Raw genomic sequence first — 25,459 nt, 5'->3', positions numbered from 1 at the left:
AACTTTTTAAATTTTTTTTTAAGACTTATTCATTTTGTATGTATGACTGCTTTGTCTGCATGTCTGTATGTGTAGTGAGTGCATACCTAGTGCCCATGGATGTCAGAAAAGACCACTGGATCTGTAGGTGAGCTCTGGACCTGCTGAGGGAAAGGTATTCTGATTTGTCCGGAAATCAGGCTGTACCTGAAGCTGCAATAGGATAGCTCTGGAGACTGGATAAGGTATCCTGATACATTGTGAAGTCAGGCTACACCTTAAGCTGGGGTGCAGTGGGGGATGGTCTCCCGGCAGGATGTAGTAATCCTGCTTCTGTCCCAGAGAGAGCTGTTCCAGCTGAGCTGTGCACGGTTGCCGTCCTAACTGAGCTATCTGTTTCTTCTGCTCCACCTTCACTCCGTTAAAGGGAAGCCACTGCAGAAGTGTAGCAATCTCCTCTGGTTCTGGAAAAAGTTACTTTTTCTGCTCAAATCCCCACAGAGTTTCCTAGCAGCAGATGTAACTGTTTCTTCTGGTTTTTATGCTCAGCCCCTTTAACGGAGGTTCTTTTCTGCACCTGTGAAAGATCTTCTCCCAAAACTCTTTTAAGAAAGAGATTTGGGAAGGAGGAGTCCAGGAGAGTGGCTTTTCCTGCCAGGGTAATGAAGGACAGCCAGCAGCTGAACAGGCAGAGGGCTTCTTAGGGGCAGAGTTTTCCCAGGGAGAAGATTTTCTACTCAGAGATTGGCTGGTTTTCCTGTTCAGGGATTAGTTAGTTTAATTTGTTCAGGGCAGAATTGGCTGTGGTTTCAGGGTCAAACCGTGTTTCTTTCACTGACTCTAGCTTTTTGGCTCTATTTTCAGGGCTAAGGTATATTTCTTTCCCTGGCTTTGGTTCTAGGGTCAAAGTGGTTTCAGAGTCAGGGTGTGTTTCTTACGTTCTGGGTTCAGAGCTAAAAGTGTTTCTTTCACTGGCTCAGTTTTCAGATCCAGGGTATGTTTATTTCATTGGTTCTGGTTTCAGGGTCAGGGTGCTAGGTTTTGTGCTCAGGGATTGATTGGGTTTTTTTTTTTTTTTTGACTGGCCTTTTATCCTGCAGGATCTCTTAGAACTGGAGCTGTGGATAGCTGTGAGCCACCATGTGGGACCTGGGAATAAACCTGCCTTCTCTCGAACAAGTGCTCTAAGCTTATATCTAATACTTCTCCAAACCCTACACCTAATGTTTTTAATGCAGGCATATTTTTTTTTTTCTAGAGAGCAAAGGGAGAAAGAAGAGATTGAGAAATACCGAATGGAACGTCCCAAAATCCAGCAGCAGTTTTCAGATCTCAAGGTGAGCAGATGGGTTGGCACACTGGTCCTCAGGCCCTCATCTAAGCAGCGGAGGCCAAGCTGCCCTGCTGTTCTACACTGTTGAACCTTTTCTAACTCTGCTAATCCTCTAAGTATTAATACTTAGAGGATTAATGGCTTAGGGGAGGTTTGTGCTTCAGTGTGTTTGATCATCTGTCCTATGTATTAAAAAGCAGAGCAAAAACCATTTTCTACAGTTTTTTGTTTTTTATTTATTTATTATGTATACAATATTCTCAGTATTCTGTCTGCATGTGTGTCTGCAAGCCAGAAGAGGGCACCAGATCTCATTACAGATATTTGTGAGTCACCGTGTGGTTGCTGGGAATTGAACTCAGGACCTTTAGAAGAGCAGGCAGTGCTCTTAACCACTGAGCCATCTCACCAGCCCATGTTTTTTGGTTTTTTATTTAAGATTCATTTGTTTGTTTTATATATGAGTGCTCTTATCTTCATATATGCTTTTGTGCCAGAAGTGGGCATCGGATCCTATCATAGATGGCTGTGAGCCACCATGTGGGTGCTGGGAATTGAACTCGACCTCTGGAAGAGCAGCCAATGCTCTTAACCTCTGAGCCCTCTCTCCAGCCCCTTTTCTACTGTTAAAGGTGGGAAAAATAGTTTTTTATTAAATTTCTCTCCATTTAGGCATATGCTTTCTAAACTGCCTATTGGACTTTGACCTAATAATTTACAATTTAGTAAAGTAGTACAAACCCAGTGAATTGATTTCTCTAAATAAAATGGAAAACCAGGATTATCAGGATGGCTCAGCAGGTCAAGACACTTGCTGTCAACAGCCTGAATTTGATTTCCAGGTCCCAGGTGGTAGAAAGCAAGAACTAAATCTTGCTATTGCATGTACATATGTATAATAAATAGTAAAGGAATACATAATTCTATTATTTATTTATTTGCATTGGTGTTTTGCCTACATGTATGTCTGTGTGAGTGTGTTGGATGCCCTGGAACTGGAGTTACAGATAGTTGTGAGCTGCCATATGAGTGCTGGGAATTGAACCCAGGTCCTCTGGAAAAGCAGCCAGTCCTCTCAGAGATGCTAAGCTATCTCTCCAGCCCCTCATTTTTTTTTTTTAAATGGGAAACCATCTCTACATCAGTCATTTCTAAGGCACAATAGGCCAGAGGCTTGAGGAAGACAATTATGAAGTCCTGTAGATGACTAACATTTGGGATCCGGTATTTCCAGAGGAAGTTGGCAGAGGTCACAGAAGAAGAGTGGCTGAGCATCCCAGAGGTTGGCGATGCCAGAAACAAGCGTCAGCGGAACCCACGCTATGAGAAGCTGACCCCTGTTCCTGACAGTTTCTTTGCCAAGCATTTACAGACTGGAGAGAACCACACATCTGTGGATCCTCGGCAAACTGTGAGTATCTGAACGGGCAAATGGGGCTTCTTTAGTCTGCAAAGGGTGTGGTGAGAGGTTGGGTGTTGCTGTGATGTGGAAGAGTCTGCATAGCTGTGCCTATTAGGACATGGGGAGTAGGGGGCAGTGTTTAAAGGTGGTTGTGGAATCCTCAGCATGACAGTGCAAGTCAGTGTTTTATTCTCCTTAGCAATTTGGAGGTCTGAACACACCCTATCCGGGTGGCCTGAACACGCCGTACCCTGGCGGAATGACACCAGGGTTGATGACACCTGGTACAGGGGAGCTGGATATGAGGAAGATTGGCCAAGCAAGAAATACCCTGATGGACATGAGGCTTAGCCAGGTGAGAATTTGTCGTGTGTATTTTCTTAAAAATAATACTGAAAGGGGGAGAAAGGAACAAATTTGGGGAATGTAGCTCAGTTGGTAGATCACTTGCCGTGGACATCAAGGCCCTTCGTTTGATCCCCATCATAAATAAAACAAAACACTCAACAAATTAAAAACATATATGTAAAAAATTTTTTTAAACATTTGTTATGTATACAGTGTTCTCCCTGTACGTATGCCTGCAGGCTAGAAGAGGGCACCAGATCTCATTATATATAGATGGTTGTGAGCCACCATGTGGTTGCTGGGAATTGAACTCAGGACTTCAAGAAGAAGAGCCAGTGCTCTTAACCTCTGAGCTATCTCTCTAGCCCCTGTAAACTTTATTCTTTATGTTTTGTCATGAAATGATACTCTGCCCTTGTCATAGAGTAGATGAAATTCTTTCCGCAGGTGAGTACAGGGCATGTGTACTCAGCACAGCAAATAAAAGGCCAGAACCAGGCTGTGGTGGTGCACGCCTTTAATCCCAGCACTCCAGAAGGCAAAGTCAGGAGAATCTCTGTGAGTTTGAAGCCAGTCTGGTCTACAAGAGCTAGTTCCAGGATAGGCTCCAAAGCAACCGAGAAACCCCTGTGGCTCTGTAAAAAAAATAAACAAGCAAGCAGATAAATAAATAAAAGGTAAGCCCTGTGTGACATGCTAGTCTGTCCCTTGGAGGTATGAGGCCATCACAGGGGATGAGTGTCCTCCCAACAACGTCACATATTCTGTTGATAAAGCTTACTGTCCTTTTTTAAGCACTGGGAATGAATCCAGGCTCCTACATTTGGTAGGCAAGTGCTCTCTCACTGAACTAAATTCCTAACCTTTTGTTATTGTATTTTTGAAAACTTAAAATAGAAAGTATTTTACAATAAAAAAAACCAATAGCTGCTGGGCATGGTGGTGTATACCTTTAATCTCAGCCCTTGGGAAGTAGAGGCAGATGGATCTTGGTGAGTTTGAGGCCAGCCTATGCTACAAAGCAAGTTTCTGGACAGTCGGGTTGTTTGGTGGTAGCACAGGCCTTTAATCCCGGCACTTGGGAGTCAGGCAGGTGGATCTCTCTGAGTTTGAGGCCAGCCTGGTCTACAGAGTGAGTTCCAGGACAGTTAAGGCTACACAGAGAAACCCTATCTCAAAAAACAAAATAAGAGGTACACATGACCATGCATTTTTTTTTAATATTATATATATTTTTAACATGAGTGCTGAGTATTTTAACTTCATGTTTACTATTAGCCAGACAGCTCACAAAAATCTCCAGGCTTTTTCTTCTCTCTCTCTCTCTCTCTCTCTCTCTCTCTCTCTCTCTCTTTTTTAAATCAGGCTCTTACTATCTGACTGACCTACTGGATATGTAGACCAGTGCTCTGGAGCATTTATCTAATTATTCTTTATCAATAAAAAGTTGGGAGTCAAATATTGGGGTAAGAATGTTGAATGACCAGAGAAGCAGGGGAGAAACTACTAGTGACCTCCTGACCTTCACCCACCTTCCCTCCCTCCCTCCCTCCCTCCCTCCCTCCCTCCCTCCCTCCCTCCCTCCCTCCCTCCCTCCCTCCCATTTCTTGATCCAAAAAGGCTGAGACTTTCTCTGAGCCTTACCCTACTGTTTCCTGTATGTCTCTCTGTCTGTCCTCCATCCTCCAAAACCTAGTAACTAGCTCTGCTCTCTGAGTCAAAGCAAACTTTATTGGCACACTCAGGAGCATCAGAATGCAATCAAAATATCCCACAGCCAGTGCTCTACCTCTTCTGCCTCCTGTTTGCTGGTGTTAAAGGTGCCTGCCCTTGCTGGCTGTTTTTAGGTTGTGGTTTTTGTTTTTAGACAGGGTTGCCCTGACTGTCTTGAAACTCACTCTGTAGACTAGGCTGATCTCTCAACTTACAGAGATCCACCTGCTGGAGTGCTGGTATTCAAAGCATGTGCCGTCATGCCTGGCTAATTTTTAGTTTTTAATGTTGGATTGATACTCAATAAGTTGTATAGGCCTTGAGCTCACTGTGTAGCGAGGTAGGCTTTGAACTTTGCTTCTTCATGCCTCAGCCTTCTAAGTAGTTTGGATTATAGGCTTGTGCTATCATCAGACCTGGCTTATCTTGGCAGTTTAAAAAACTCACAATTATAATAGTAGAATGAACTGCTGTATTGAAATTAAAATATTGTAATTACCAACCTTTTACTTTAAATTTCTTGGTGTAAGTCAGTCTTGGGATGTAAATAGGATTTTTCTTTGGTCCGCCAGCTTGGAAAAAATGACACAGAGACTTCTGAATTATAAAAGCTTGGCCTTGATTTAGGCTTGTTCCTAACTAGTTCTTATAACTTAAATTAACCTGTATCTCTTAGTCTGCGTTCTTTGACGAGGTTACCTTGACTCTGCGCTGCCCATCTGCTCTGCACCTGGCTGGCGACCTCACCTTCCTTCTCCTGAGACTTCTCTGTCTCCAGAATCCTTAAACCTGCCCTGCTGTTCCATTCTGCTCTTTAGTAAACCAATCAGAAGGCACTTTGGCAAAGATACATCACAGTATATAAAAAGATTATTCTACAACGTTGGAAAGACAATTTTTTTTTATATGTTCACTTGAGTTATTTTTCCTTGGAACTTTTCGGTTCTCTTTGTGTCTTGGTTACTTTTCTGCTGATGTGATAAAACATCATGACCAAGGCCACTTATAACGAATAAAAGAAAACATTTCATTTGGTTTGTGGTTTCAGAGTACATAGCACACTTTCTTTTGGGCTACCGACAAGCTCTTAAATCATGATGTGGAAACTGGTTATTGGTTCTGAATGCTTGGCCTTATCTTAGCTATGTTTTAATCTGTTTCTCTTTATCTGCATTTTGCCTCAGGACTTTACCTTTCTTTCATTCTGCATATCTTACTTTCCTGTTTGTTTGTTCTGCGTCCTTCTGTCTGGCAGCTGCCTGGCTTCTGGACCCAGGCATATCCCTCTTTCTCCCTCATTCTCTCCTCCTCTTTTTTTCCTTAAGATTTATTTATTTATTTATTTACTGATTCATCTATCTGTCTGTCTGTCTATCTATCTATCTATCTATCTATCTATTATAGCAGCATTCTCCCTGCATGTATGATGTATGCCTGTAGGCCAGGAGAGGTCACCAGATCTCATTATAGAGGGCTGTGAGCCATCCTGTGGTTGCTGAAATTGAACTCAGGACCTCTGGAAGAGCAGCCAGTATTCTTTACCTCTGAGCCATCTCGCCAGCCCCTCTTCTTCTCCCTTGAACCTAGATTTCTCCTACTTATTTTCTCTGCCTGCCAACCCTGCCTATCCCTCTGTTCAGCTTTTATTAGACCTTAGGCAGGCAAGGTGAAACAAAAACACATTTTTACATAATTAAACAAATGCAGCATGAACAAATGCAGCACATTTGCATAGGTAAAGTGATATTTTACAAGAGTGTTAAGAGTCCATGATGGAGTGAAGGAACAGCTGAGAGCTCGGGTTTGATCCACAGCCACCTGCCAGAGAGAGGGTGCACTGAGAATGGCACAAGACAGGGTTTCTCTGTTATGGAACTTTGGCTGTCCTGGAACTCACTGTGTAGACCAGATTGGCATCGAACCCACAGAGATCTGCCTGCCTCTGCTTCCCAAGTGCTGAGATTAAAGGTGTGTGCCACTATTGCCTGGCTGGCACAAATCTTTTGAAACTTCAAAGCCTACCTCCAGTGAGTGTCCTATCCCCTAATTCTTTCCAAATAGTTTCATCAATTGGGGACCAAGTATTCACACATGAGCCTATGGGAGCCATTTCCCCTCAACCTTATCCTTCCCCCCAATTATTAATTCTTGTAGAAGATTTTTACACTTTTCTGTAGAAGACATTTTCCTAATCACCAACTGTTGTCTGAGTTACAGTAAGGTGATTTTCCTCCTGACTGTTTATTCTTGGGTCGATTTGTTGGGGGTATTTCTAGGGCCCTTGGCAATTAATTCTCTGTTTTAGACATTGCTGCTCATGTCTAGCTGATTCTCACCTTTACCTATCTTGTAGGTATCTGATTCAGTGAGTGGGCAAACTGTTGTGGACCCCAAAGGCTATCTGACGGATCTAAATTCCATGATCCCAACCCACGGAGGGGACATAAAGTGAGTATGTTGAGAATCAGTAGGTTGAAATGGGAGCTCTAATTGCCTAGTATATTGTGGAGTTTTAGAAAAAAGAATATATATTCAAAATATGACGTGGATGTTCTGAGAAATGTAGAAATATATTTGTATTTATTTACTGTATGTGTTAACTATTTTACAAATAGTAAGGTCAGTGCTTATGGTGAGCTAGAAAGCAGCTTGTCGATTGTCTCATGTTTCCTGTCTGACATTTAGGCCTCAGTTTGTTTGCTCAGGGCCCCAACAGAGCTCTTTTGGAGTTTGCATTTTTAGAATGTTTTCCTTAGCAATTTATGCCTTGTATATGAAGGAGGTGCGTTCTCCCTGACTCTTATCGTATCTCTGGTAGTGTGACCTGATGTTGTGCCTTCTCATTCTTACAGTGACATTAAGAAGGCACGGCTACTTCTCAAATCTGTTCGAGAAACAAACCCTCATCATCCACCAGCTTGGATTGCATCAGCTCGCCTGGAAGAAGTCACTGGAAAGCTACAAGTGGCTCGGAACCTTATTATGAAAGGGACAGAGATGTGCCCCAAGGTGAAGCCTATAGCACATTGCTCTTGACAGCTACATGCTTTCTGGCTCCCAGAAAACCCTCTGTGTTCTGCCAGGCATGGTACCTATACTGGAGAAATGGAGCCGGAGCAAGGTTATAAGTAGAGGGAAAGGAGTTTCTTGCTTGCTTTTGTATGGAGCAGAGACTGACCCACCATTATAATGGCAGGGTAAGCTACACTGAAAAGGATGAACTAGAAACCTAGAGGTTGAAACAGGCAAGACAGCTCAGCATTGGAAAGTGCTGACTGCTCTTCTAGAGGATCTTAGTTTGATTTCCAGAAGCTACATGGCAGCTCACAACTGTCTATAACTCCATTTCAGAGGATCTGATGCCCTCTTCTAGGTATGCATGCAGGCAAAACACCCATATACATAAAATAAAAATAAGTAAATCAGGAAAAGAAATTTAGAGGTTAGTGCTAACTCTTAGGATATTCCAGCACTTGTGTTTTAGGAGGTAGGATGATTTGACAAGAATAATAAGTACTATGAAACCAACTGAATGTCATATGTTCTGTGTGGAATAGATATTCCTGATAGTAAAAGAAACTCTCTGTGGAATTCTCCGAACTTTAGACATAAATCAGAACCTCCCAGGCAGACATAAGATCTTTGGTTTTTCTGTAGACTGTACATTGTATTTGTTTTTGTTTGTGAAGGATTATATGTGCCTTTCATTCCAGCATGGTAGCCACATTTCTAAGCTGTGTCATTTCTGGGTGAATTCTCATATATATGTGTGTTTATGGCCAAGTTGATGATCCTTGTAGAATCTGAGGGCCCCAGAGGCAGAACCCACTTCTCCCTTGTGGTTTCTAGGCTGTTCTTATTGATTTTTTTTTTTTTTATTTTTTATTTTTCCCCAGAGTGAAGATGTATGGCTAGAAGCAGCTAGGCTACAGCCTGGGGACACAGCCAAGGCTGTGGTGGCACAAGCTGTCCGTCATCTCCCACAGTCTGTCAGGATTTACATTAGAGCAGCAGAGCTAGAAACTGACATTCGAGCAAAGAAGCGTGTTCTTCGGAAAGGTAAGCCTTCCTGGGAGGTGTTCTCTTACTTTCTGTGCTTTGTTCTCTTGGAGAGCAGCTTTGCTCCTCTGCTCAGGCTTTCTCTGAGAGTAGTTAAGAAGCTGGTGATATTGTCTAGGTCTTTTCCTGGAGTGGTTCCCTCTGCCCTTGAACCTTCTGTAAGGAAAGGACTCTGGTCGGAGAGTTCTCACCCTGATTGGAAGCCACATCCCTGCCTTTTTATAGTGTGAGTCACTGTCATCTCAGCTTTCCTTATTCGCAGTACAGGGACAGCTTGGATTCCAGCCTGCTTCTGTGGCTCTGGAGGAGATAAGAGTGTACTCAGCCAGGCCCTTTGACATGATCTAAGGTGTTTCTACAGGGTAGTGTACCCGTTGGTGTTAAGTCTGAGATTACGGATGGTCATTGAATTCCTTCCTGCACTGACTAGACTGCGCCTCATGCTATCCATTCATCGTCAGCTAAAATACAGTTTTGCTTTTGTTTTTTTTTGTCTTTTTGTTTTTTTTAAAATTTAAAGATTGTCAGGCAATGGTGGCACACGCCTTTAATCCCAACACTCAGGAGGCAGAGGCAGGTGGATCTCTGTGAGTTCGAGGCCAGTCTAGTCTGGTCTATAGAGCAAGGTCCAGGAAAGCTAGGGCTACACAGAGAAACCCTGTCTCAGAAACCAAAAAACAAAAGTATTTGTGTTTGTGTGTGTGTCTATGTATGTGTGTGTATGGTGTCTATGTATGTGTGTATGGTGTCTATGTATGTGTGTATGGTGTCTCTATGTATGTGTGTGTACCACAGTGTACATGTGGAAGTTAGAGGACAACTTGCATGAGTTGGTTCTCTCTTAATTATCCATCCCAGGGATTGAACTCAAGTTTCCAGACTTGGTGGAAGGTACCTTTACCTGCTGAGCAGCCCTTTTGTGGGTTTTTGAGACTGGGTTGCTAGCTGACCTGGAACTTACTATATATTGCTCAGAGTGGCCTTGCACCACTGCACTGGCTTTGTGGACACAGTTGGTTTCCCCCTGAAACATCTAAAAGAATATTTCACAGTACTGTCTTACTATAGAGGTCTGTAGCGTTCCATTTTCTCAGTTGTCATCTCTGCACACCATGTGCACATGTCTGCATGTGCATGCGTGGTCAGTGTGCATTAAGGTTCTTGAAGGAGGAAGATTAATTCTGTAGGTTCCGTGCTCTGCAGTCATGGTCCTCTGTTTCCTAAGTTCTTTTGTAAATTGGAAGGTAGATCTGGAAGCTTTATTGGTATCAAGTGAAGGTTTTTGTTTTGTTTTTTAAAATAAAAAATTATGTGTATGAGTGTTTGCCCACATTTACTCTCTGTATCATATGCATGCCTGGTTCCCACAGAGGCCGGAAGAGGACGATCTCCTGGGACTGGAGTTAGAGAAGGTTGTCAGCTGCCATGTGGTTGCTGGGAATCAAAACCCATCTTCCCTAAGAGCAGCCAATGCTCTTAATCACTGAACCATCTTTCTAGCCCCAAAGATTTATTTTTATTTATTTATTTACTTTTATTTTACTGCATGCATGTCTGTGTGTCACATGCATGCAGTACCTCAGAGGCCAGAGGAGAGCCTCGGATGCCCTTAGAGCTGGAGTTCACAGACAGTTGTGAGCCAACAAGTGGGTGCTGGTAACTGAGTCTCTATTCTCTGTAAGAGCAGCAAGTGCTCTTAACTACTGAACCATATTCCAGCCCTTAATTTTTGCTTTTTTTTTTTTTTTTTTCCAAGACAGGGTTTCTCTGTAGCTTTGGAGCCTATCCTTGAACTTGCTCTGTGGACCAGGCTGGCCTCAAATTCCCAGAGATCTGCCTGTATCTGTTTTCTGAGTGCTGGGATTAAAGACAGGTGCTACCACTGCCTGACAATTTTTGCTTTTTGAGACAGTTTTACTACAACATAGCACCGTTAATTGTGATATAGACCAGGTTGGCCTTGAACTCATAGAGATCCTCTCTGCCTCTCAAGTGCTGAAATTAAAGTTATACACTACCATAACCAGCTTTTTTCCCCTTTGTGTGTGTGTGTGTGTGTGTGTGTGTGTGTGTGTGTGTGTGTGTAAGCAGAGCTCTCTCTCTCTCTCTCTCTTTCTCTTTCGCTCTCTCCCTCTGCTCTCTCCATTGTGAGGTGGAATTGAGCAGTGACTGAAGGGCCTGTGTGGAATTCTTTATAGATTTCAATTGCCATCTGGAACAGAGGAAAGTGCCCCCTCTCAGTCATTGGAAGTGATATTGGTGATGTTACAATTCTGTTATTATTTCTGCTTTCTTTCCAGTATTTTTCTTTTCCCCCTCCCCTCCCATCTCCTCCCCTCTCCTCCCCTCCCCTCTTCTCCTCTCTTCCTCTCCCCTCTCCTCTTCTCTCCTCTCTTCCCCTCTCCTCCCCTCCCCTCTTCTCTCTTCCCCTCCCCTCTCCTCCCCTCTCTTCCTCTCCCCTCTCCTTTCCTCCCCTCCCCTCTCTTCTTTTCTATTCTTTTCTTCCCCCATGATAGGGCTTCACTGTGTAACAGCCCTGACTATCCTGGAACTTACTCTGTAGACCAGGCTGGCCTCAAACTCAGAGAGATCCTCGTGTCTCTGCCTCCTGAGTGCTGGAATTAAAGGCGTGTGCCACCACTGCCCGGCTCCCAGTATTAGTCTAAGGAGAATTTACTCATATTAAGATTTAATTACTCTGATTTTCAGTAAGTGCTTGATTCATTACTTTTTTTTTTTTTAAAAAAAACTGTGTTCTGCCTGTAAGTCTGCCTACAGACCAGAAGAGGGCACCAGATCTTATTACAGATGGTTGTGAAGCCACCGTATGGTTGAACTCAGGACCTCTGGAAGAGCCGCCAGCGCTCTTAACCGCTGAGCCATCTCTCCAGACACCCCCCCCCCCCCACCACTTTTGGAATAATGAGCTTCTCTCTAGTATTAATGATGTTTATTTAATTAAGATTTAAGGGTTTTGTTTTTGTTTTTATTTTTAGGCTGTTAATCCAGGATCTCGTGTACTAGTCAAACACTTTGCTACTGAGCTACAGCCATCCCCAGTTTTTAACATTCTAAATATTTTTAAAAGAGACATTGTCTCAGTTAGCCAGGTTAACCCCAATCCTGTTATTCTGTTTAATCTAGGAATCTTCCTGTCTCAGCTTCCTAAATACCTAGGTTTATGGATGTTCGTCACTGTATCTGATTCATGTTCTCTTTTTAGCATTGGTCATGAACTCCTAGATTTTTTTTTTATATTTATTTATTTATTATGTATACAATATTCTGTCTGTATATATGCCTGCTGGCCAGAAGAGGGCACCAGACCTCATTACAGATGGTTGTGAGCCACCATGTGGTTGCTGGGAATTGAACTCAGGACCTTTGGAAGAGTAGGCAATGCTCTTAACCTCTGAGCCATCTCTCCAGCCCCCATGAGCCATCTCTCCAGCCCCCGAACTCCTAGATTTTAACGTATTTCATATGTTTGAAGACATCGCAGAGTGTGTGTGTTTGTGCATATGTGTGTGTGGTGATGGGATGGTGGTGTTGATTCCAGGATTTCATACATGCCAAGAAAGAGCTTTGTCTGTGAGCTACACTGCAGTTTTTTACAGTGGTCTTCATCCATAGTTTTACTTGTTTCAGTTTCCGACATTCATACACAACATGAAAACTAATAGAAAATTGTGGCAGTAATCAGGGTGTGGGAATACATCCCATCCTGTGAAAGGTAGAGACAGGAGGATTAAGAGTTCAAAGTCTTCCTTCACTACATAAAGACATCCTTAACTCTATAGCAAATCCTGGAGCTGGGGGGGAGTAAACTCACCCACCAAAAACTTGCAGACTGCAGAAATAAGTCATTCACAAGTTTAAGTCACAATATATTCTAGGAATATGGTGAAACTTCTGCCACTTGGACTGCCTCTGTGGGGTGTCCATGCTACCTGTCATGCTGCTTGCCAGTGAGTGAGTCATCTTAGATTATCTAATGATGAAACCTCTCTCTCTCTCTCTCTCTCTCACACACACACACACACACACACACAGTTAGGTGCTCTATGGAGTATCCTATCATTGTTCTGTAGGAGTTCCTTCCAGAGTTTGCTTATGACTTTTTTTTTTAAGTTTCAGGTATTCTTAAGGGAAAATAAAATCGGTAGGTCTTTTTGATACTGGTCATTTAAAATATATTTTTAGTAAACCATACATGGATTTTAGGTATACGGTTTGATGTCTTACTGAGTATGTGCCCATGTAACCCATGTAACATTGCCCTCAATCTAGACAACTTAAGTCTTTCCCTGTATATAGCCTGTTTTCTTGTAGTTGTTCTGACTTCTTTAAGACTAGTTCATCTTGTTCTCAAATTTCAGTGGAGCTGTGTAGTTTTGATGTGACAAGTCCTATTGATACAACTTCAATGACCTTTGACTGTTTCTTCTTTCTGGCTTTATGTCTACACCAACATCAAAGGACTGGCCAAACGGGCATGTTGGCAGCTCTTGATTACCACTGTGGGGGGCTGTCCTACCCAGCTGGCAGCGTCATTCTGACACCAGTCTCTTATTTGACCGTTCCTAGCCCTGGAGCATGTCCCAAACTCTGTCCGATTGTGGAAAGCTGCTGTTGAGCTTGAGGAGCCTGAAGACGCTAGGATCATGCTGAGCCGAGCAGTGGAGTGCTGTCCCACTAGTGTGGAGGTGAGTCTGCCAGGCTCAGCCCACCACTCTGTTGTTGAAGGCTTCAGCAGAGTTCAGTGCCTGAGACTGCTGTGTGTATACTGCTTACTTAAGCTACTGTTCCTGGCATTAGAGGGCATTATGAAACCCAGAATGGTATTCTATTGTAGTTGCTAAGGAAGGTAGCAGGTGGCTTCAATTAGTACAGGTAAAAGTGCATTGCATGTGGTAGGTGTGAAATACAGTGGTTTACAGTACACGTTGGTGCTCAGTGTATGTGGTAGATGGGCAAGACTAAGTCTCTTTTTGCTCATCCCTGATTGCTATAGGAAACTGTGTTGGTCACTACTCAGGCAAACTAAAATATTCTGTACATTTTAGGAATGAAATGTTGCTGTTGCATGAGGAGGGGGAGCCCTTTGTTTGTCCCGGCCGCCCAGCTAGCTTATACCCGAAATAATCTCACAGAAACTGTATTCATTTAAACACTGCCTGGCCCATTAGCTCTAACTTCTTATTGACTAATTCTTTTTTTAAAAAATATTTATTCATTCATTATGCATACAGTATCTGCCTACATGTATGCCTGCAGGCCAGAGAAGGCACCAGACCTCATTACAGATGGTTGTGAGCCACCATGTGGTTGCTGGGAATTGAACTCAGGACCTTTGAAAGAGCAGGCAATGCTCTTAACCACTGAACCATCTCTCCAGGCCCTTATTGGCTAATTCTTACATTTTAATTTAACCCATTTATATTAATTTGTGTATCGCCACGTGACTATGACTTACCAGCAAGATTCTGACCAGCATCTGTCTCAGGCAGGAGACTCTGGCATCTCTCATTCTGCCCTTCTTCCTAGCATTCAGTTCTGTCTTCTCCATGTCTACTTAAGTTTTGCCCTATCAAAAGACCAAGGCGGTTTCTTTATTCAACCAATGAAAGCAGCACATAAACAGAAGGACCTCCTACACTGTGTTGCAGTCAGTAGTTTTGGGGCATGAGAATTCCAGAGGACTAAGCATCATCACACAACTGTCTGTGAACCCATCTGGCTCACTGTTTTTGTTTTGTTTTGAAGATCTATCTGTCTGTCTTTCTATCTATTAATTATGCAGTGTTCTGTCTATCTGTCTGTCTATCTATCTATCTATCTATCTATCTATCTATCTATCTATCTATCTATCTTGCAGTGTTCTACCTGCACACCAGAAGAGGGCACCAGATCTCATTAGAGATGGGTGAGCCACCATGTGGTTTCTGCAAATTGAATTTAGGCTCTCTGGAATAGCAGCCAGTGCCCTTAACCTCTGAGCCATCTTTTCAACCCTCCCGCCGCCCCCCACCCCACCCCATTCTGCTCACCTTTTACCCTAGCACCTGCTGTCAAGTCTGGCACATTGCTCATTTAAACAGTGCTTAGAACCTCTGATCAAGAGTTATCAACTTTTTATGGTAACCAGTGTCCAAAGCACAGCTGAACAGTTGATGAAGTGAGGGGGGCTTCTGTGAATAATTACAGGCTCTGTTTAAGCTTGAGAACTTTCAGAAAGCACTTTGTAGAAGTGCTGTGGGCCAGTGAGACTGGCTGGCCGTCCAACCTGGAAGATGCCACTTGGTGCCACCAGCCTTAAACACACTTCTCACTTCTTTTCTCCCTTTTTTGTCTAGCTTTGGCTTGCTTTGGCAAGGCTGGAAACTTATGAAAATGCTCGCAAGGTCTTAAATAAAGCACGTGAGAACATTCCTACAGATCGGCACATCTGGATCACAGCTGCCAAGCTGGAGGAGGCCAATGGGAACACTCAGATGGTGGAGAAGATCATTGACCGCGCCATCACCTCCCTGCGGGCCAACGGTGTAGAGATCAATCGGGAACAGTGGATCCAGGTAAACTGTTGCTCAGTGTTCTTCTAAATACATAGTCAGTTAGGCTTTGGTGTTGCATACATGTACCAGCACTCAGGAAGCTAAGGCAGGAAGATCACAAGTTTAAGGACAGCCTGGCAGGACTCTATCTTGAATGAGTGATAAGTAAATACGATTTTTTCCTTTTTTTTTTTTTTCCGAGGCTACAGGGTTTCTCTGTAGCTTTTGGAGCCTGTCCTGCAAGTAGCTCTTGTAGATCAGGCTGGACTCGATTTTTTTTTTCCATTTTTTTTTTTATTGTATATAGATGGTTAACTGCGTGCATATCTGTGCTCCAAAAGAGGAACTGGAGTTAGGACGGTTCTAAGCTGCTGTGTAGGTGCTGGGAATTGAGCTCAGATCCAGTGCTCTTAACCACTGAGCCATCTTTCTCTCTCCTACAGATGATTTTTGTGTTGAGGTCTCATATAAGATATAGGTTGGCCGGATAGTTGTGACACACACCTTTAATTCCAGTAGTCAGGAGGCGGAGACAGGAGGATCTCTGTGTTCAAGGCGTTTCCCTGTGTAGCCCTGACTGTCCTTTAACTCTGTAGACCAGGCTGGTCTCAAATTTTCAGAGATATGCCTGCCTCTGCCCCCCAAGAGCTGGGATTAAAGTAACCATTTCCTTCCTTCCTTTCCTCCTTCCTTCCGTCCCTCCCTCCCTCCCTCCCTCCCTCCCTCCCTCCCTCCCTCCCTCCCTCTCTCTCTCCCTCCCTCCCTCCTTCCTTCCTTCCTTCCCTCTTTCCTTCCCTCCCTCCCTCCCTCCCTCCTTCCTTCCTTCCTTCCCTCCCTCCTTCCCTCCCTCCCTCCTTCCCTCCCTCCCTCCCTCCCTCCCTCTCTCCCTCTCTCCCTCCCTCCCTCCCTCTTTCCTTCCCTCCCTCCCTCCCTCCCTCCCTCCCTCCCTCTCTCCTTCCTTCCTTCCTTCCCTCCCTCCATCCCTCTCTCCCTCCCTCCCTCCCTCCTTCCTTCCTTCCTTCCTTCCTTCCTTCCTTCCCTCCTTCCCTCCTTCCCTCCCTCCCTCCCTCTCTCCCTATCTCCCTCTCTCCCTCTCTCCCTCCCTCCCTCCCTCCCTCCTTCCTTCCTTCCTTCCTTTTTTTTGTTTTTCTGAGACAAGGTTTCTGTATATAACAGTCCTGGCTGTCCTGAAACTTGCTCTGTAGATCAGGCTAGTTTTGAATTCACAGAGATAGCCTACCTGCCTGCCTCTGCTCCCCACTGCTCGGATTAAAGGCGTGTGCCACCTCTGCTCGACTAGAAGCATTTTCTTTACTGAGCTTCTCTCCTCCCAGATTACTTTAGTTTATGTGAAGCTGATAGAAAACTAGCAAGCACACTAGGAAACGATGTAACCTCTTGCATCCAGCCCTCATGTCTTTTGTTCATTAAGCAGTATTGCAGTTTCTGTTACCTGTTGATCACTGTGTTTTCCCTTCCTCCTTGAAGATTTTCCATAACTGTGTGTTCATTTGCTACCTTTTTTAGCTTTTTTTTATGACTAGAAAACCTGTTATTTCACCAGGCATAGTGGTTTAGGAAGCAAGAGAAGGCCAGCCAGGGCTAGAGTAAGATCTTGTCTTAAAAAATAATAGTAATAATAGTAATTTTAAAAAAAAATTTCACTTTTCTTTTTGCCTGTCTTTTAAATAAAAGTGTGTGTGTGTGTGTGTGTGTGTGTGTGTGTGTGTGTGTGAACAGTACTTGGGTGCCAGTCCTTTCCTTCGACCCTGGAAAGGTTTCATTGTTTGCCCCTACACTGTGTACTCTAGGGCAGCTAGTCTCTGACCTCTTTGCCTCCTCTCTGGGTATAGTAGTGATGAGATATTATAGATATGTTTGCTGAATATAAAATACACATGCACCACAGCTTTTTCAGTCTGCAGTGTTCTGTCCACGCTGTTGCCTTAAAAAGAGAAATCTGGCAGGATCTTACAGTGTAGATCTTATGGTATAGCCGTAACTGGCCTTGAACACTCAGCTTTCTGCCTCAGCTTCTGAAGTGCTGTTTTGTTTTTAGCAAAATCTCAATTGTTTGATTTTACCATATGATTCTAGAGCTAGATGCTGTGGTGAAAGCCTGCTTAGAGAGGCAGAGAAAGCACCCTGCTGACCTCCCTCCTCTGCCGATGTCATAGAAAAGACCTCTCCTATGCTGTCTCAAGCAAAACTCCTCCAACTCGGTGTCCCTCCCTTCTACTTCCTGTGTGTCTTCCTCTCCATCCGCCTGACTCCCTCTTACTCTCTGTGGTTTTTTTCTTGTTCACTTCCTGTCAACTGGTTGCTTGCTCCACCTCTTTACCTATGTTTGCTTAATTTAATCCTGTTTACAATAAGCTGAAAGCTCTTGGATTAGGGCTGAGCCATACTACAACTAGAAACAGGTTTTTCCAGTAAATAGTGAAATCTTGGGGTTCACAGTGTGATTGAATATTCTGCAACAGTGCTGGGATTGCAGACATGTGCCACTGAACCCCTGACAGCTCATTTGGAATAAACAGCTCATTTTTTCCTTTGTTTTGCTTTATTTTTAAATATTTTATTGTTTTATGTGTATAAATATTTGCTTTCATGTATGTCTGTGTATCATATATGTGCCTAATGCCCGAGGCATCTGTAATGGGAGGCTGCTTGTTGGTTCCTGGCCGCCTGCCTATCTTAGACCCGAAATAATCACACAGAAACTGCATTAATTAAGTCAAAGCTTAGCCCGTTAGCTCTAGCTTTTTACTGGTTAACTCTTATTATTAATTTAACCCATCTCCATTAATCTGTGTATTGCCACATGGCAGTGGTTTACCGGCAAAGTTTTGGCATGTCCGACTCTGGCGTTGGCTTCATGGCTTCTCTCAGACTCCTCCCTTCTTTCTCCCAGCATTCAGTTTAGTTTCCCCACCTAGCTAAGTTCTGCCCTGCTATAGGTCCAAAGCAGTTTATTTATTAATGGTAATCACAGCATACAGAGGGAAATCCCATAGTAGGCATCACATCCAGAAGAAAGCATCAGATACCCTGGACCTAGTGTTGTAGACAGTTGTAGTTGTTGGGAATTGAACTTGGATCCTCTGGAAGAAGAACCAGTTCCACTGAGCTATCTTTCCAGCCTTTTATTATTGTTGTTATCTTTAGTATTATTTATTTATTTATTTATTTATTTATTTATGGTCTTTAGTGTTGTTTCTTTGCCTTACTTCTTTTGAGACGGTCTCATTATGCAATCCTAGCTGGCTTGGAACTCACTGTGTAGACTCATTCGCAAATCTGCCTGCCTCTGCCTCCCAAGTTTTGGGATTAAAGACGTGTGTCCAGCATTATCATTGATTTTAGTGATAGGCCTTGGTAAAATGTTTCATATGCTTGGAGTTTATTGTTGTTGTTATTGTATTGTGCCCAGACTTCTTGTCGTCCCCCACCCCCCAAGAGACCACCAGGGAATGGAACTTGGATGCAAAAGCAAGATTTATTCCAAACGAGCCTAGGCATGGAACTCGTCCAGCACACTCAACACAGAGAGGGCGGGAGAAGCTGCCTTTCAGAGATTACAGGACGTTTTATAGACAGTTTTGCAGGACCACCAGTTTTCACCTAATTTTCATATGTATACCTAATTGAGGACAGCACATTGGAAAAAGCATGATATCATTATGTAAATGAAGTATGGACATGTATATTCTCGATTGGCTCGTTCCTATCTGTCCTTGGGGTATGTAGATGAAGCATACTCTGGACATAGTTTTAATTGGTCAGTTCTTGGCTGTCCTTGAAGCAATGCTCCCCCAGTTGTTATCGGCTCCTGTGATGGCCCTTGTCCCGTAGGAAATGTTTATTCTCTTAGCCTAAGCAGTGTGGTTCAGGTCACTCTGACACTCCGAGCAGTTTTTCATTTTTTTCAGTTGTTGTTGGTGGTGGTGTGTGTTATAGATTTATCTATTTGAAATACTTAGATGCCAGAGGAAGACATTGGGTTTCCTGCTCTAGCACTGGGGGACAGGGGGCTTTTTAGATAGGATTTTTCTGTGTAGTTCTGACTATCCTAGAACTCACTCTGTAGACCAGACTGGCCTCCAACTCAGAGAACTGCTTGCCTCTGCCTCCAGAGTGCTGAGATTAAAGGTGTGCACTATCAAGCCTGGTCACGACCAGCTTTTTTGTTTGTTTCTTTCATTTTTGTTTTTCGAGACAGGGTTTCTTGGTGTAATAGACTTGACTATCCTGGAACTTGCTCTGTAGACCAGTCTGGCTTCAAACTCACAGAGATTCAACTGTCTCTGCCTCCCAAGTGCTGGGATTAAACGTGTATATATCATCATCTCCTGGCTCATGCCCAGATTTTTATGTGGGTGCTTGGCAGGAATTTGAACCCAGGCACTCATACTTGTACAACACTCTTAACCCACTGTGCTATCTCCCCAGCCCCTCAGTAAGCTTCTTTGAAAGATTTTTGTTCACTGTGTCTAAAGATATCACTTCCCCCGTTGAAGGGGGGCATTGTCCATAGAACTTTGATGCGCTATTAATTTTAAAATTAGAGTCTCTTTTTAAATTACATCTGTTATGAGTGTCGCCACAGTGGGCATGTGGCAGTCATAGGACAGCTGTGAGAGTTGGTTCTCTGTTTCTGCCATGTGAGTCTTGGGGATTGAACTCAGATTGTCAAGCTTGGTGGCGTGTATCTTTACCACTGAGCCGTTTCACCAGTCCTAGAATTTAATTTTGACAATTTGTTAAATTATAATTAACATTATAGGGCTGTGGATAAAGCTCATTTTACAATATTTATCTATCATATGTGAGGCCTGGAGTTGAATCTCCAGTATTACACATGCAAGGAAATTCTATAAAATTCATCTTTTATCTGTGTGTGATGCTGGGGATTGAATGCAGGCCACATGTATATTAGAAAAGTACTCTACCACTAAAAAATATAGGTGAGCCCTGTCTGAAACAATATACAGGACTCAAAAGGAATCAGAACTAAATATAAAAACTAGATGAATAAAACTCTAGAGCTCACAGGACTTAGATTCTTGTTTTTAAAGACAGGGTCTATATAGCCCAGACCAGTCTGGAACTTGCCATATAGTCCAGCTATCCTGGAACTCAAGATTCTTTTGCCTTAGCCGCCTAAATGCTAAGACTGTTGGCGTTGTATTGCCCTGCCTAGCTTGTGTTAAAGATTTCAACTCATCTTTGATGGATGAGTATTGAAACAGTCTAAGCAAAAAATAGTTATTTGTTTGCTTGTTTAGACAGGAACTCTGCTAGTCTGGAATTTGCTGTGTAAACCAGTCAGTTCTTCAGTTTAGAGTTCTGTTTGCCTCTGCTTTCTGAGTGCTGGTATTAAAACTGTGTACCACCATACTCAGTTGCATGATTGTAGATTATATGATTCTATTAGTATTCATTTTCCAGGCAGGTGTGCGAGTGAGGCCTTTAATCAGAGCACCTGGGAGACATAGGCAGATGAGTCTCTCTCCATTTGACACCAGCCTGGTCTTCAGAGCGAGTTTCAGGACAGCCGGGGTTACACAAAGAAACCCTGTCTTGAAAAGCCCAAAGAATTTTTATCAAAAAGATTAGAGGTAAAATAGAAAAGGAAATCTGTAGAGAAAAAAAAAATGATTACTTAGAGGTTAGGGAGTTGATGGCTAATTCATTTTTTAATATTTATTTTTTATCGTGTATATATGACCAAGACAACACATAGAAGGAAGTGTTTAATTGGGTCTTAAGTTCCAGGGAAATAGGGGTCTGTTATCATCATGGTGGGGAGTGTGGCGGAAGAAATGATGGAGGGAATGGCTGAGAGCTTTCATCCGAATCTATAAGCAGGAGACATTGAGAGTATGCTGGGGATGACAGGAGGCTTTTGAAACCCCAACTTTTCTTCCAGTGGCACACCTTTTCTGAAAAGACCGTACATCCTAATTCTTCCCAATCAACCACCAACTGGAGACCAAGTAGTCAAGTATATGAGCCTGTGGGGGCCATTCTCATTTAGACCAGTATGTGCACATGAGTGCATGCTCCCACAGGGGCCAAACATTGGGTCCCCTGTACCTGAAGTTATAGGTGGCTATGAGCCACCTAATGTTGCTGGAAATTGAACTTGACTCTGGAAGCACAGTACATGCTCTTAACCACTGATCCCAACCCTGATAGCTAATGATTATTCTTGCCCTGTTGAGTGGTCGTGACACCCTTATGGAGAATCAGCTGATAGTAAATGTTGAAGATGTATTTAGGAACTCTCAGTTCTGTTCCATTGGTCTGTATGCGTCTTTAGGAAATGTGAAACCTGCATTCACTCATTATTTTTCTAGTGTTTGAGAGCAAACCAGGTTCCTGGGTGTACTGGGCAAACATTCTACCGTTGATCTACAGCCCTATTCCCTGCTTTAATCCTTTTTCATTTGGTGTAGTTTGTAGGTGGACTTTTTTGTCCCACCAGCCAGCTCCTAAATAATCACATAGAGACTTCTTATTAATTATAAATGCACAGCTGATAGCTTAGGCTTGTTTTTAAGTAGTTCTTCTGACTTAAATTAACCCATTTATCTTAATTTACTTGCTGCCACGTGGCTCATGCCAGTTATACCTCATCTCGTACACATCCTGCTTCCTCTGTGTTTGGCTGATGACTCTGCCCTGCTTCTCAGTGAGCTCTCTCCCTGTCTGCAGGTCTCACCTTGTTGTTAGTTGTTTTTACTCTTTTGGTTCTTGGTTTGTTGGTGGCCCACCACCCAGCTCCCAAATGAATACACGTAGATATGAATGCCCAGCCTTAATGGCTTATTTCTAGACAGCTTTTCTTTTTTTTTTAAGATTTATTTTTTTTTATTATGTATAAGGTATTCTGCCTTCATGTATGCTTGCAGGCCAGAGAGGGTACCACATCTCATTACACTGTTTTTGAGTCACCATGTGGTTGCTGGAAATTGAACTCAGGACCTCTTGAAGAGCAACCAGTGTTCTTGAAAAGCCCTCTTTCCAGCCCATAGCCAGCTTTTCTTAACACAAATTATTCCATCTACCTTTGGCCTCTGGGCTTTCATCTTTATTCTGTATACATTTCTTTACTTCTTACTCCGTGGCTTGCTGTGTAGCTGGATGGATGGCCCCTTCTTTTCTCGATCCTTGATCCTTTCTCCCCAGATTTCTCCTATTAATTCTCTCTGTCTGCCAGCCCCACCTATTCTTTCTCCTGCCTTGCTATTGGCTGTTCAGCTCGTTATTAGACCACTCAGATGTTTTCAACAGGTAAAAGTAACACAGCTTCACAGAGTTAAACAAATGCAACATAAAAGAATGCAGCACATCATTGCATCATTAAACAAATGTTCCACAGCATAAGCAACTGTAGCATACCTTTAACTGATATTCCAGCACCACCTAACCTCTTCCTGCCTAGCTATTGATTGTTGTGGGAGCCTGCTTGTTCCTTCCTGGCTGCCCAGACTCCAAACAGAAAGTGTATTAATTAAATCACTGTTTGGCCTATTAGCTCAAGTTTCTTATTGACTAGCTCTTACATCTTAATTTAATCCATTTCTGTTAATCTGTGTATTGCCAAGTGGCTGTGACTTACTGCCAAGGTTCCGTCCAGAGTCTGTCTCTGGCAGGCCTACATGGCTTCTCCTGACTCTGCCTTCTTTTTCCCAGCATTCAGTTTAGTTTTCCCTGCCTAGCTCTGTTCCCTATAGCTCTGCTATAGGCCCAAAGCAGTTTCTTTATTAACCAATGGTAATCACAGCATACAGAGCAAAATCCCACATTGCCTCCCGTTTTCTGTCTAAATAAAAAGGAAGGTTTTAACTTTAACATAGTAAAATTACATAAAACAAAGCAGGTATCAAGCAAGAATCATAATTACAATATTTATATCTACTTTATCTTTTATCGTAACTAAGGAAAACTATATCTATTCTTCAACTTCATCAAAGACTCCAGAAGGATATAATATTACCTAAGTTAACAGGAAGTGCATTGTAAGCAACTCCCAAAACTCTAGAATGGACAGAGACATCTCACTGCCTGGACAGTCACCCAAAGTTCTTCTGTACCATTGGGACATCCATCTTCAGCCCACAGGCCTATAGTATCCACCAGACTTTTCCATGAAGCAGGAAATTTGAAGATCTGTTCTGTGTTGTAATGGCAAAGTCCATCCGTTGCTTTTTTCTGTGTCCTGCAGAATATCTGGCAGACTCTTTCATGTAGCAGGAACCCTGAAGGACCATCTCACCTTTAGGCAAGTTCAGCAGTCATTTCTCTGTGGGTCCTGCAAGTCCAGTTCATATAGCATACCATCAAGCAGTCTAGGGAAGAGCAGTTTCTTACCCAAATGGCTAGCAAACGCCATAAGGAGCCTCTTTAATGCCCATCTTCCTCTTGAAGTAATTGGTGCTGCCAGGAGCACATGTGTCTAATTGTCGTGAAAAGTCTTAAGTTCTTAAACATTTTAAATGCCATATTCTGTAGTCTTTGAAAGGTTTGAAGAATGCCTATCCATCTGAAATACATCTCTGCATTTAGAAAAATCTAACATGACTACAAGTTTGACTATTATAGATGATTATCTATTAACCTATATTTCGTAATTATGCATTACATTTTTAAATGAGCTGCTCACACAATACCTTAATCAAAATCAGAAATACATATACACAGTATAGCAAAATTGACCTTAATATTGTATCAATAAAGCCAGATCTATACCAATGCAAAGTATCCATCTCTAGCATATCCTCCCTGAAATGTAAACAAATATTTATAAACAATCATTTAGGGAATTTGGGCATAGCTATTTCCAAACTGCTTCCTGCTGTTTATTGGGCAAAGTAATTTTGGGGGATGTTCACAGCAACTTTTTGGGGAGTCTTGGTCCATCAAACCACATTATCCGGGAGGGATTCCACAGATTCTCATCCTCTGTGGAAACAAAAGTAGAATCTCTTTTCCAAGGCAACATGACCTTAGACTCAAATTCTGAAGTCAAGATACCTTTAAAGTATATATGTTGGTTACTTAGCTCCTTCACAGTCAAAAAATTCAAAGACAACACAATAATATACATAATCCAGACTCTCTGTGTATATTCCATCTCTACGTGGCTTGTTTTTACTCTATTACTTTTTAATATTTATTTTATTATCTTTACTCCTTTAATCTATGACTGTCTGTACTCTGTCTCTTTAAAGACTTTGTTTTATCTTTTAAATCATTTACTTCCTTTTATGACTCTCTATACTCTTTATCTTCTCTTTCCCAAGCCTACATACTTTTTAAAAACACACTGTGACCCATTTAGAGGTCTTTTATGTCTGAGTCTATCCTTATTGTATGTCTGTAATTATTTTCTGACCAGAAGTGCTTCTTAAAATGCTAAGCCCTTCTGCTGGGTGGTGGCGCACGCCTTTAATCCCAGCACTCCCGAGGCAGAGGCAGGTGGATCTCTGAGTTTGAGGCCAGCCTGGTCTACAATAGCTAGTTCGGGACTGGCTCCCAAAGCAACACAGAGAAACCCTGTCTCAAAAACAAAAAAACAAAAAACAAAATGACAAAAAATGCTAAGCCCTTCTTATGAACTTAAATGGCACCATTGCTAGGCTAAATACAGCACTGCCTGCTTGTCCCACCCGGTCCAACATGGCAGAGCTGTTTGCTGCCTCTGAGAGCCATGCTCACAGCCTCATTTTCAGGCACACAGCCAATCTGTGTTGCCATTAAGCAAGTTGTAGTTCTCTATTCACAAACTCCATTAAAATGCTCCATAGCTGGACCTCCAGAAAGAATCAGAGTTCACTCTGGCAGTACAGCCCAGAAATCCAGCTTTCAAAACCTTGGCCTTTTTCCTGCTATCGCTGAACCAGGAAAACCACTCTTAAAGGAGCCAAAGCATGCCACCAGCAAGCAAAGCCCATTCAGGAAAATAAATGTGGCTAAACTTTATTTTTTAGTGTCTAGTATTTCTTTCCAAGCTCTCTAAGGTTTTAAGTGGATTTTAGTTGGCTATGTGGTCACCAATTTGTC

The 25,459-nt window shown here is 42.8% G+C and overlaps 1 protein-coding gene across 1 annotated transcript in view; it reads left to right on the top strand.

The window, feature by feature from the left end:
- Prpf6 (pre-mRNA processing factor 6) overlaps positions 1 to 25,314 on the top strand; it is a 42,156-nt gene extending 16,842 nt beyond the window's left edge. The window contains exons 4-12 of the mRNA XM_087911399.1: positions 1,238 to 1,316; positions 2,547 to 2,723; positions 2,914 to 3,069; positions 7,129 to 7,223; positions 7,628 to 7,784; positions 8,672 to 8,834; positions 13,422 to 13,540; positions 15,191 to 15,409; positions 25,204 to 25,314. Coding sequence (XP_087767525.1) covers positions 1,238 to 1,316; positions 2,547 to 2,723; positions 2,914 to 3,069; positions 7,129 to 7,223; positions 7,628 to 7,784; positions 8,672 to 8,834; positions 13,422 to 13,540; positions 15,191 to 15,409; positions 25,204 to 25,314 — 1,276 coding nt within the window. The remainder of the gene's footprint in view (positions 1 to 1,237; positions 1,317 to 2,546; positions 2,724 to 2,913; positions 3,070 to 7,128; positions 7,224 to 7,627; positions 7,785 to 8,671; positions 8,835 to 13,421; positions 13,541 to 15,190; positions 15,410 to 25,203) is intronic.
- Positions 25,315 to 25,459: the final 145 nt, after the last annotated feature.

The sequence above is a fragment of the Myodes glareolus genome, chromosome 10 (genome assembly GCF_982192425.1).
Source record: "Myodes glareolus chromosome 10, mMyoGla1.1, whole genome shotgun sequence".
Lineage (NCBI taxonomy): Eukaryota > Metazoa > Chordata > Mammalia > Rodentia > Cricetidae > Myodes > Myodes glareolus.
This window is presented reverse-complemented; position numbering and strand designations above follow the sequence as displayed.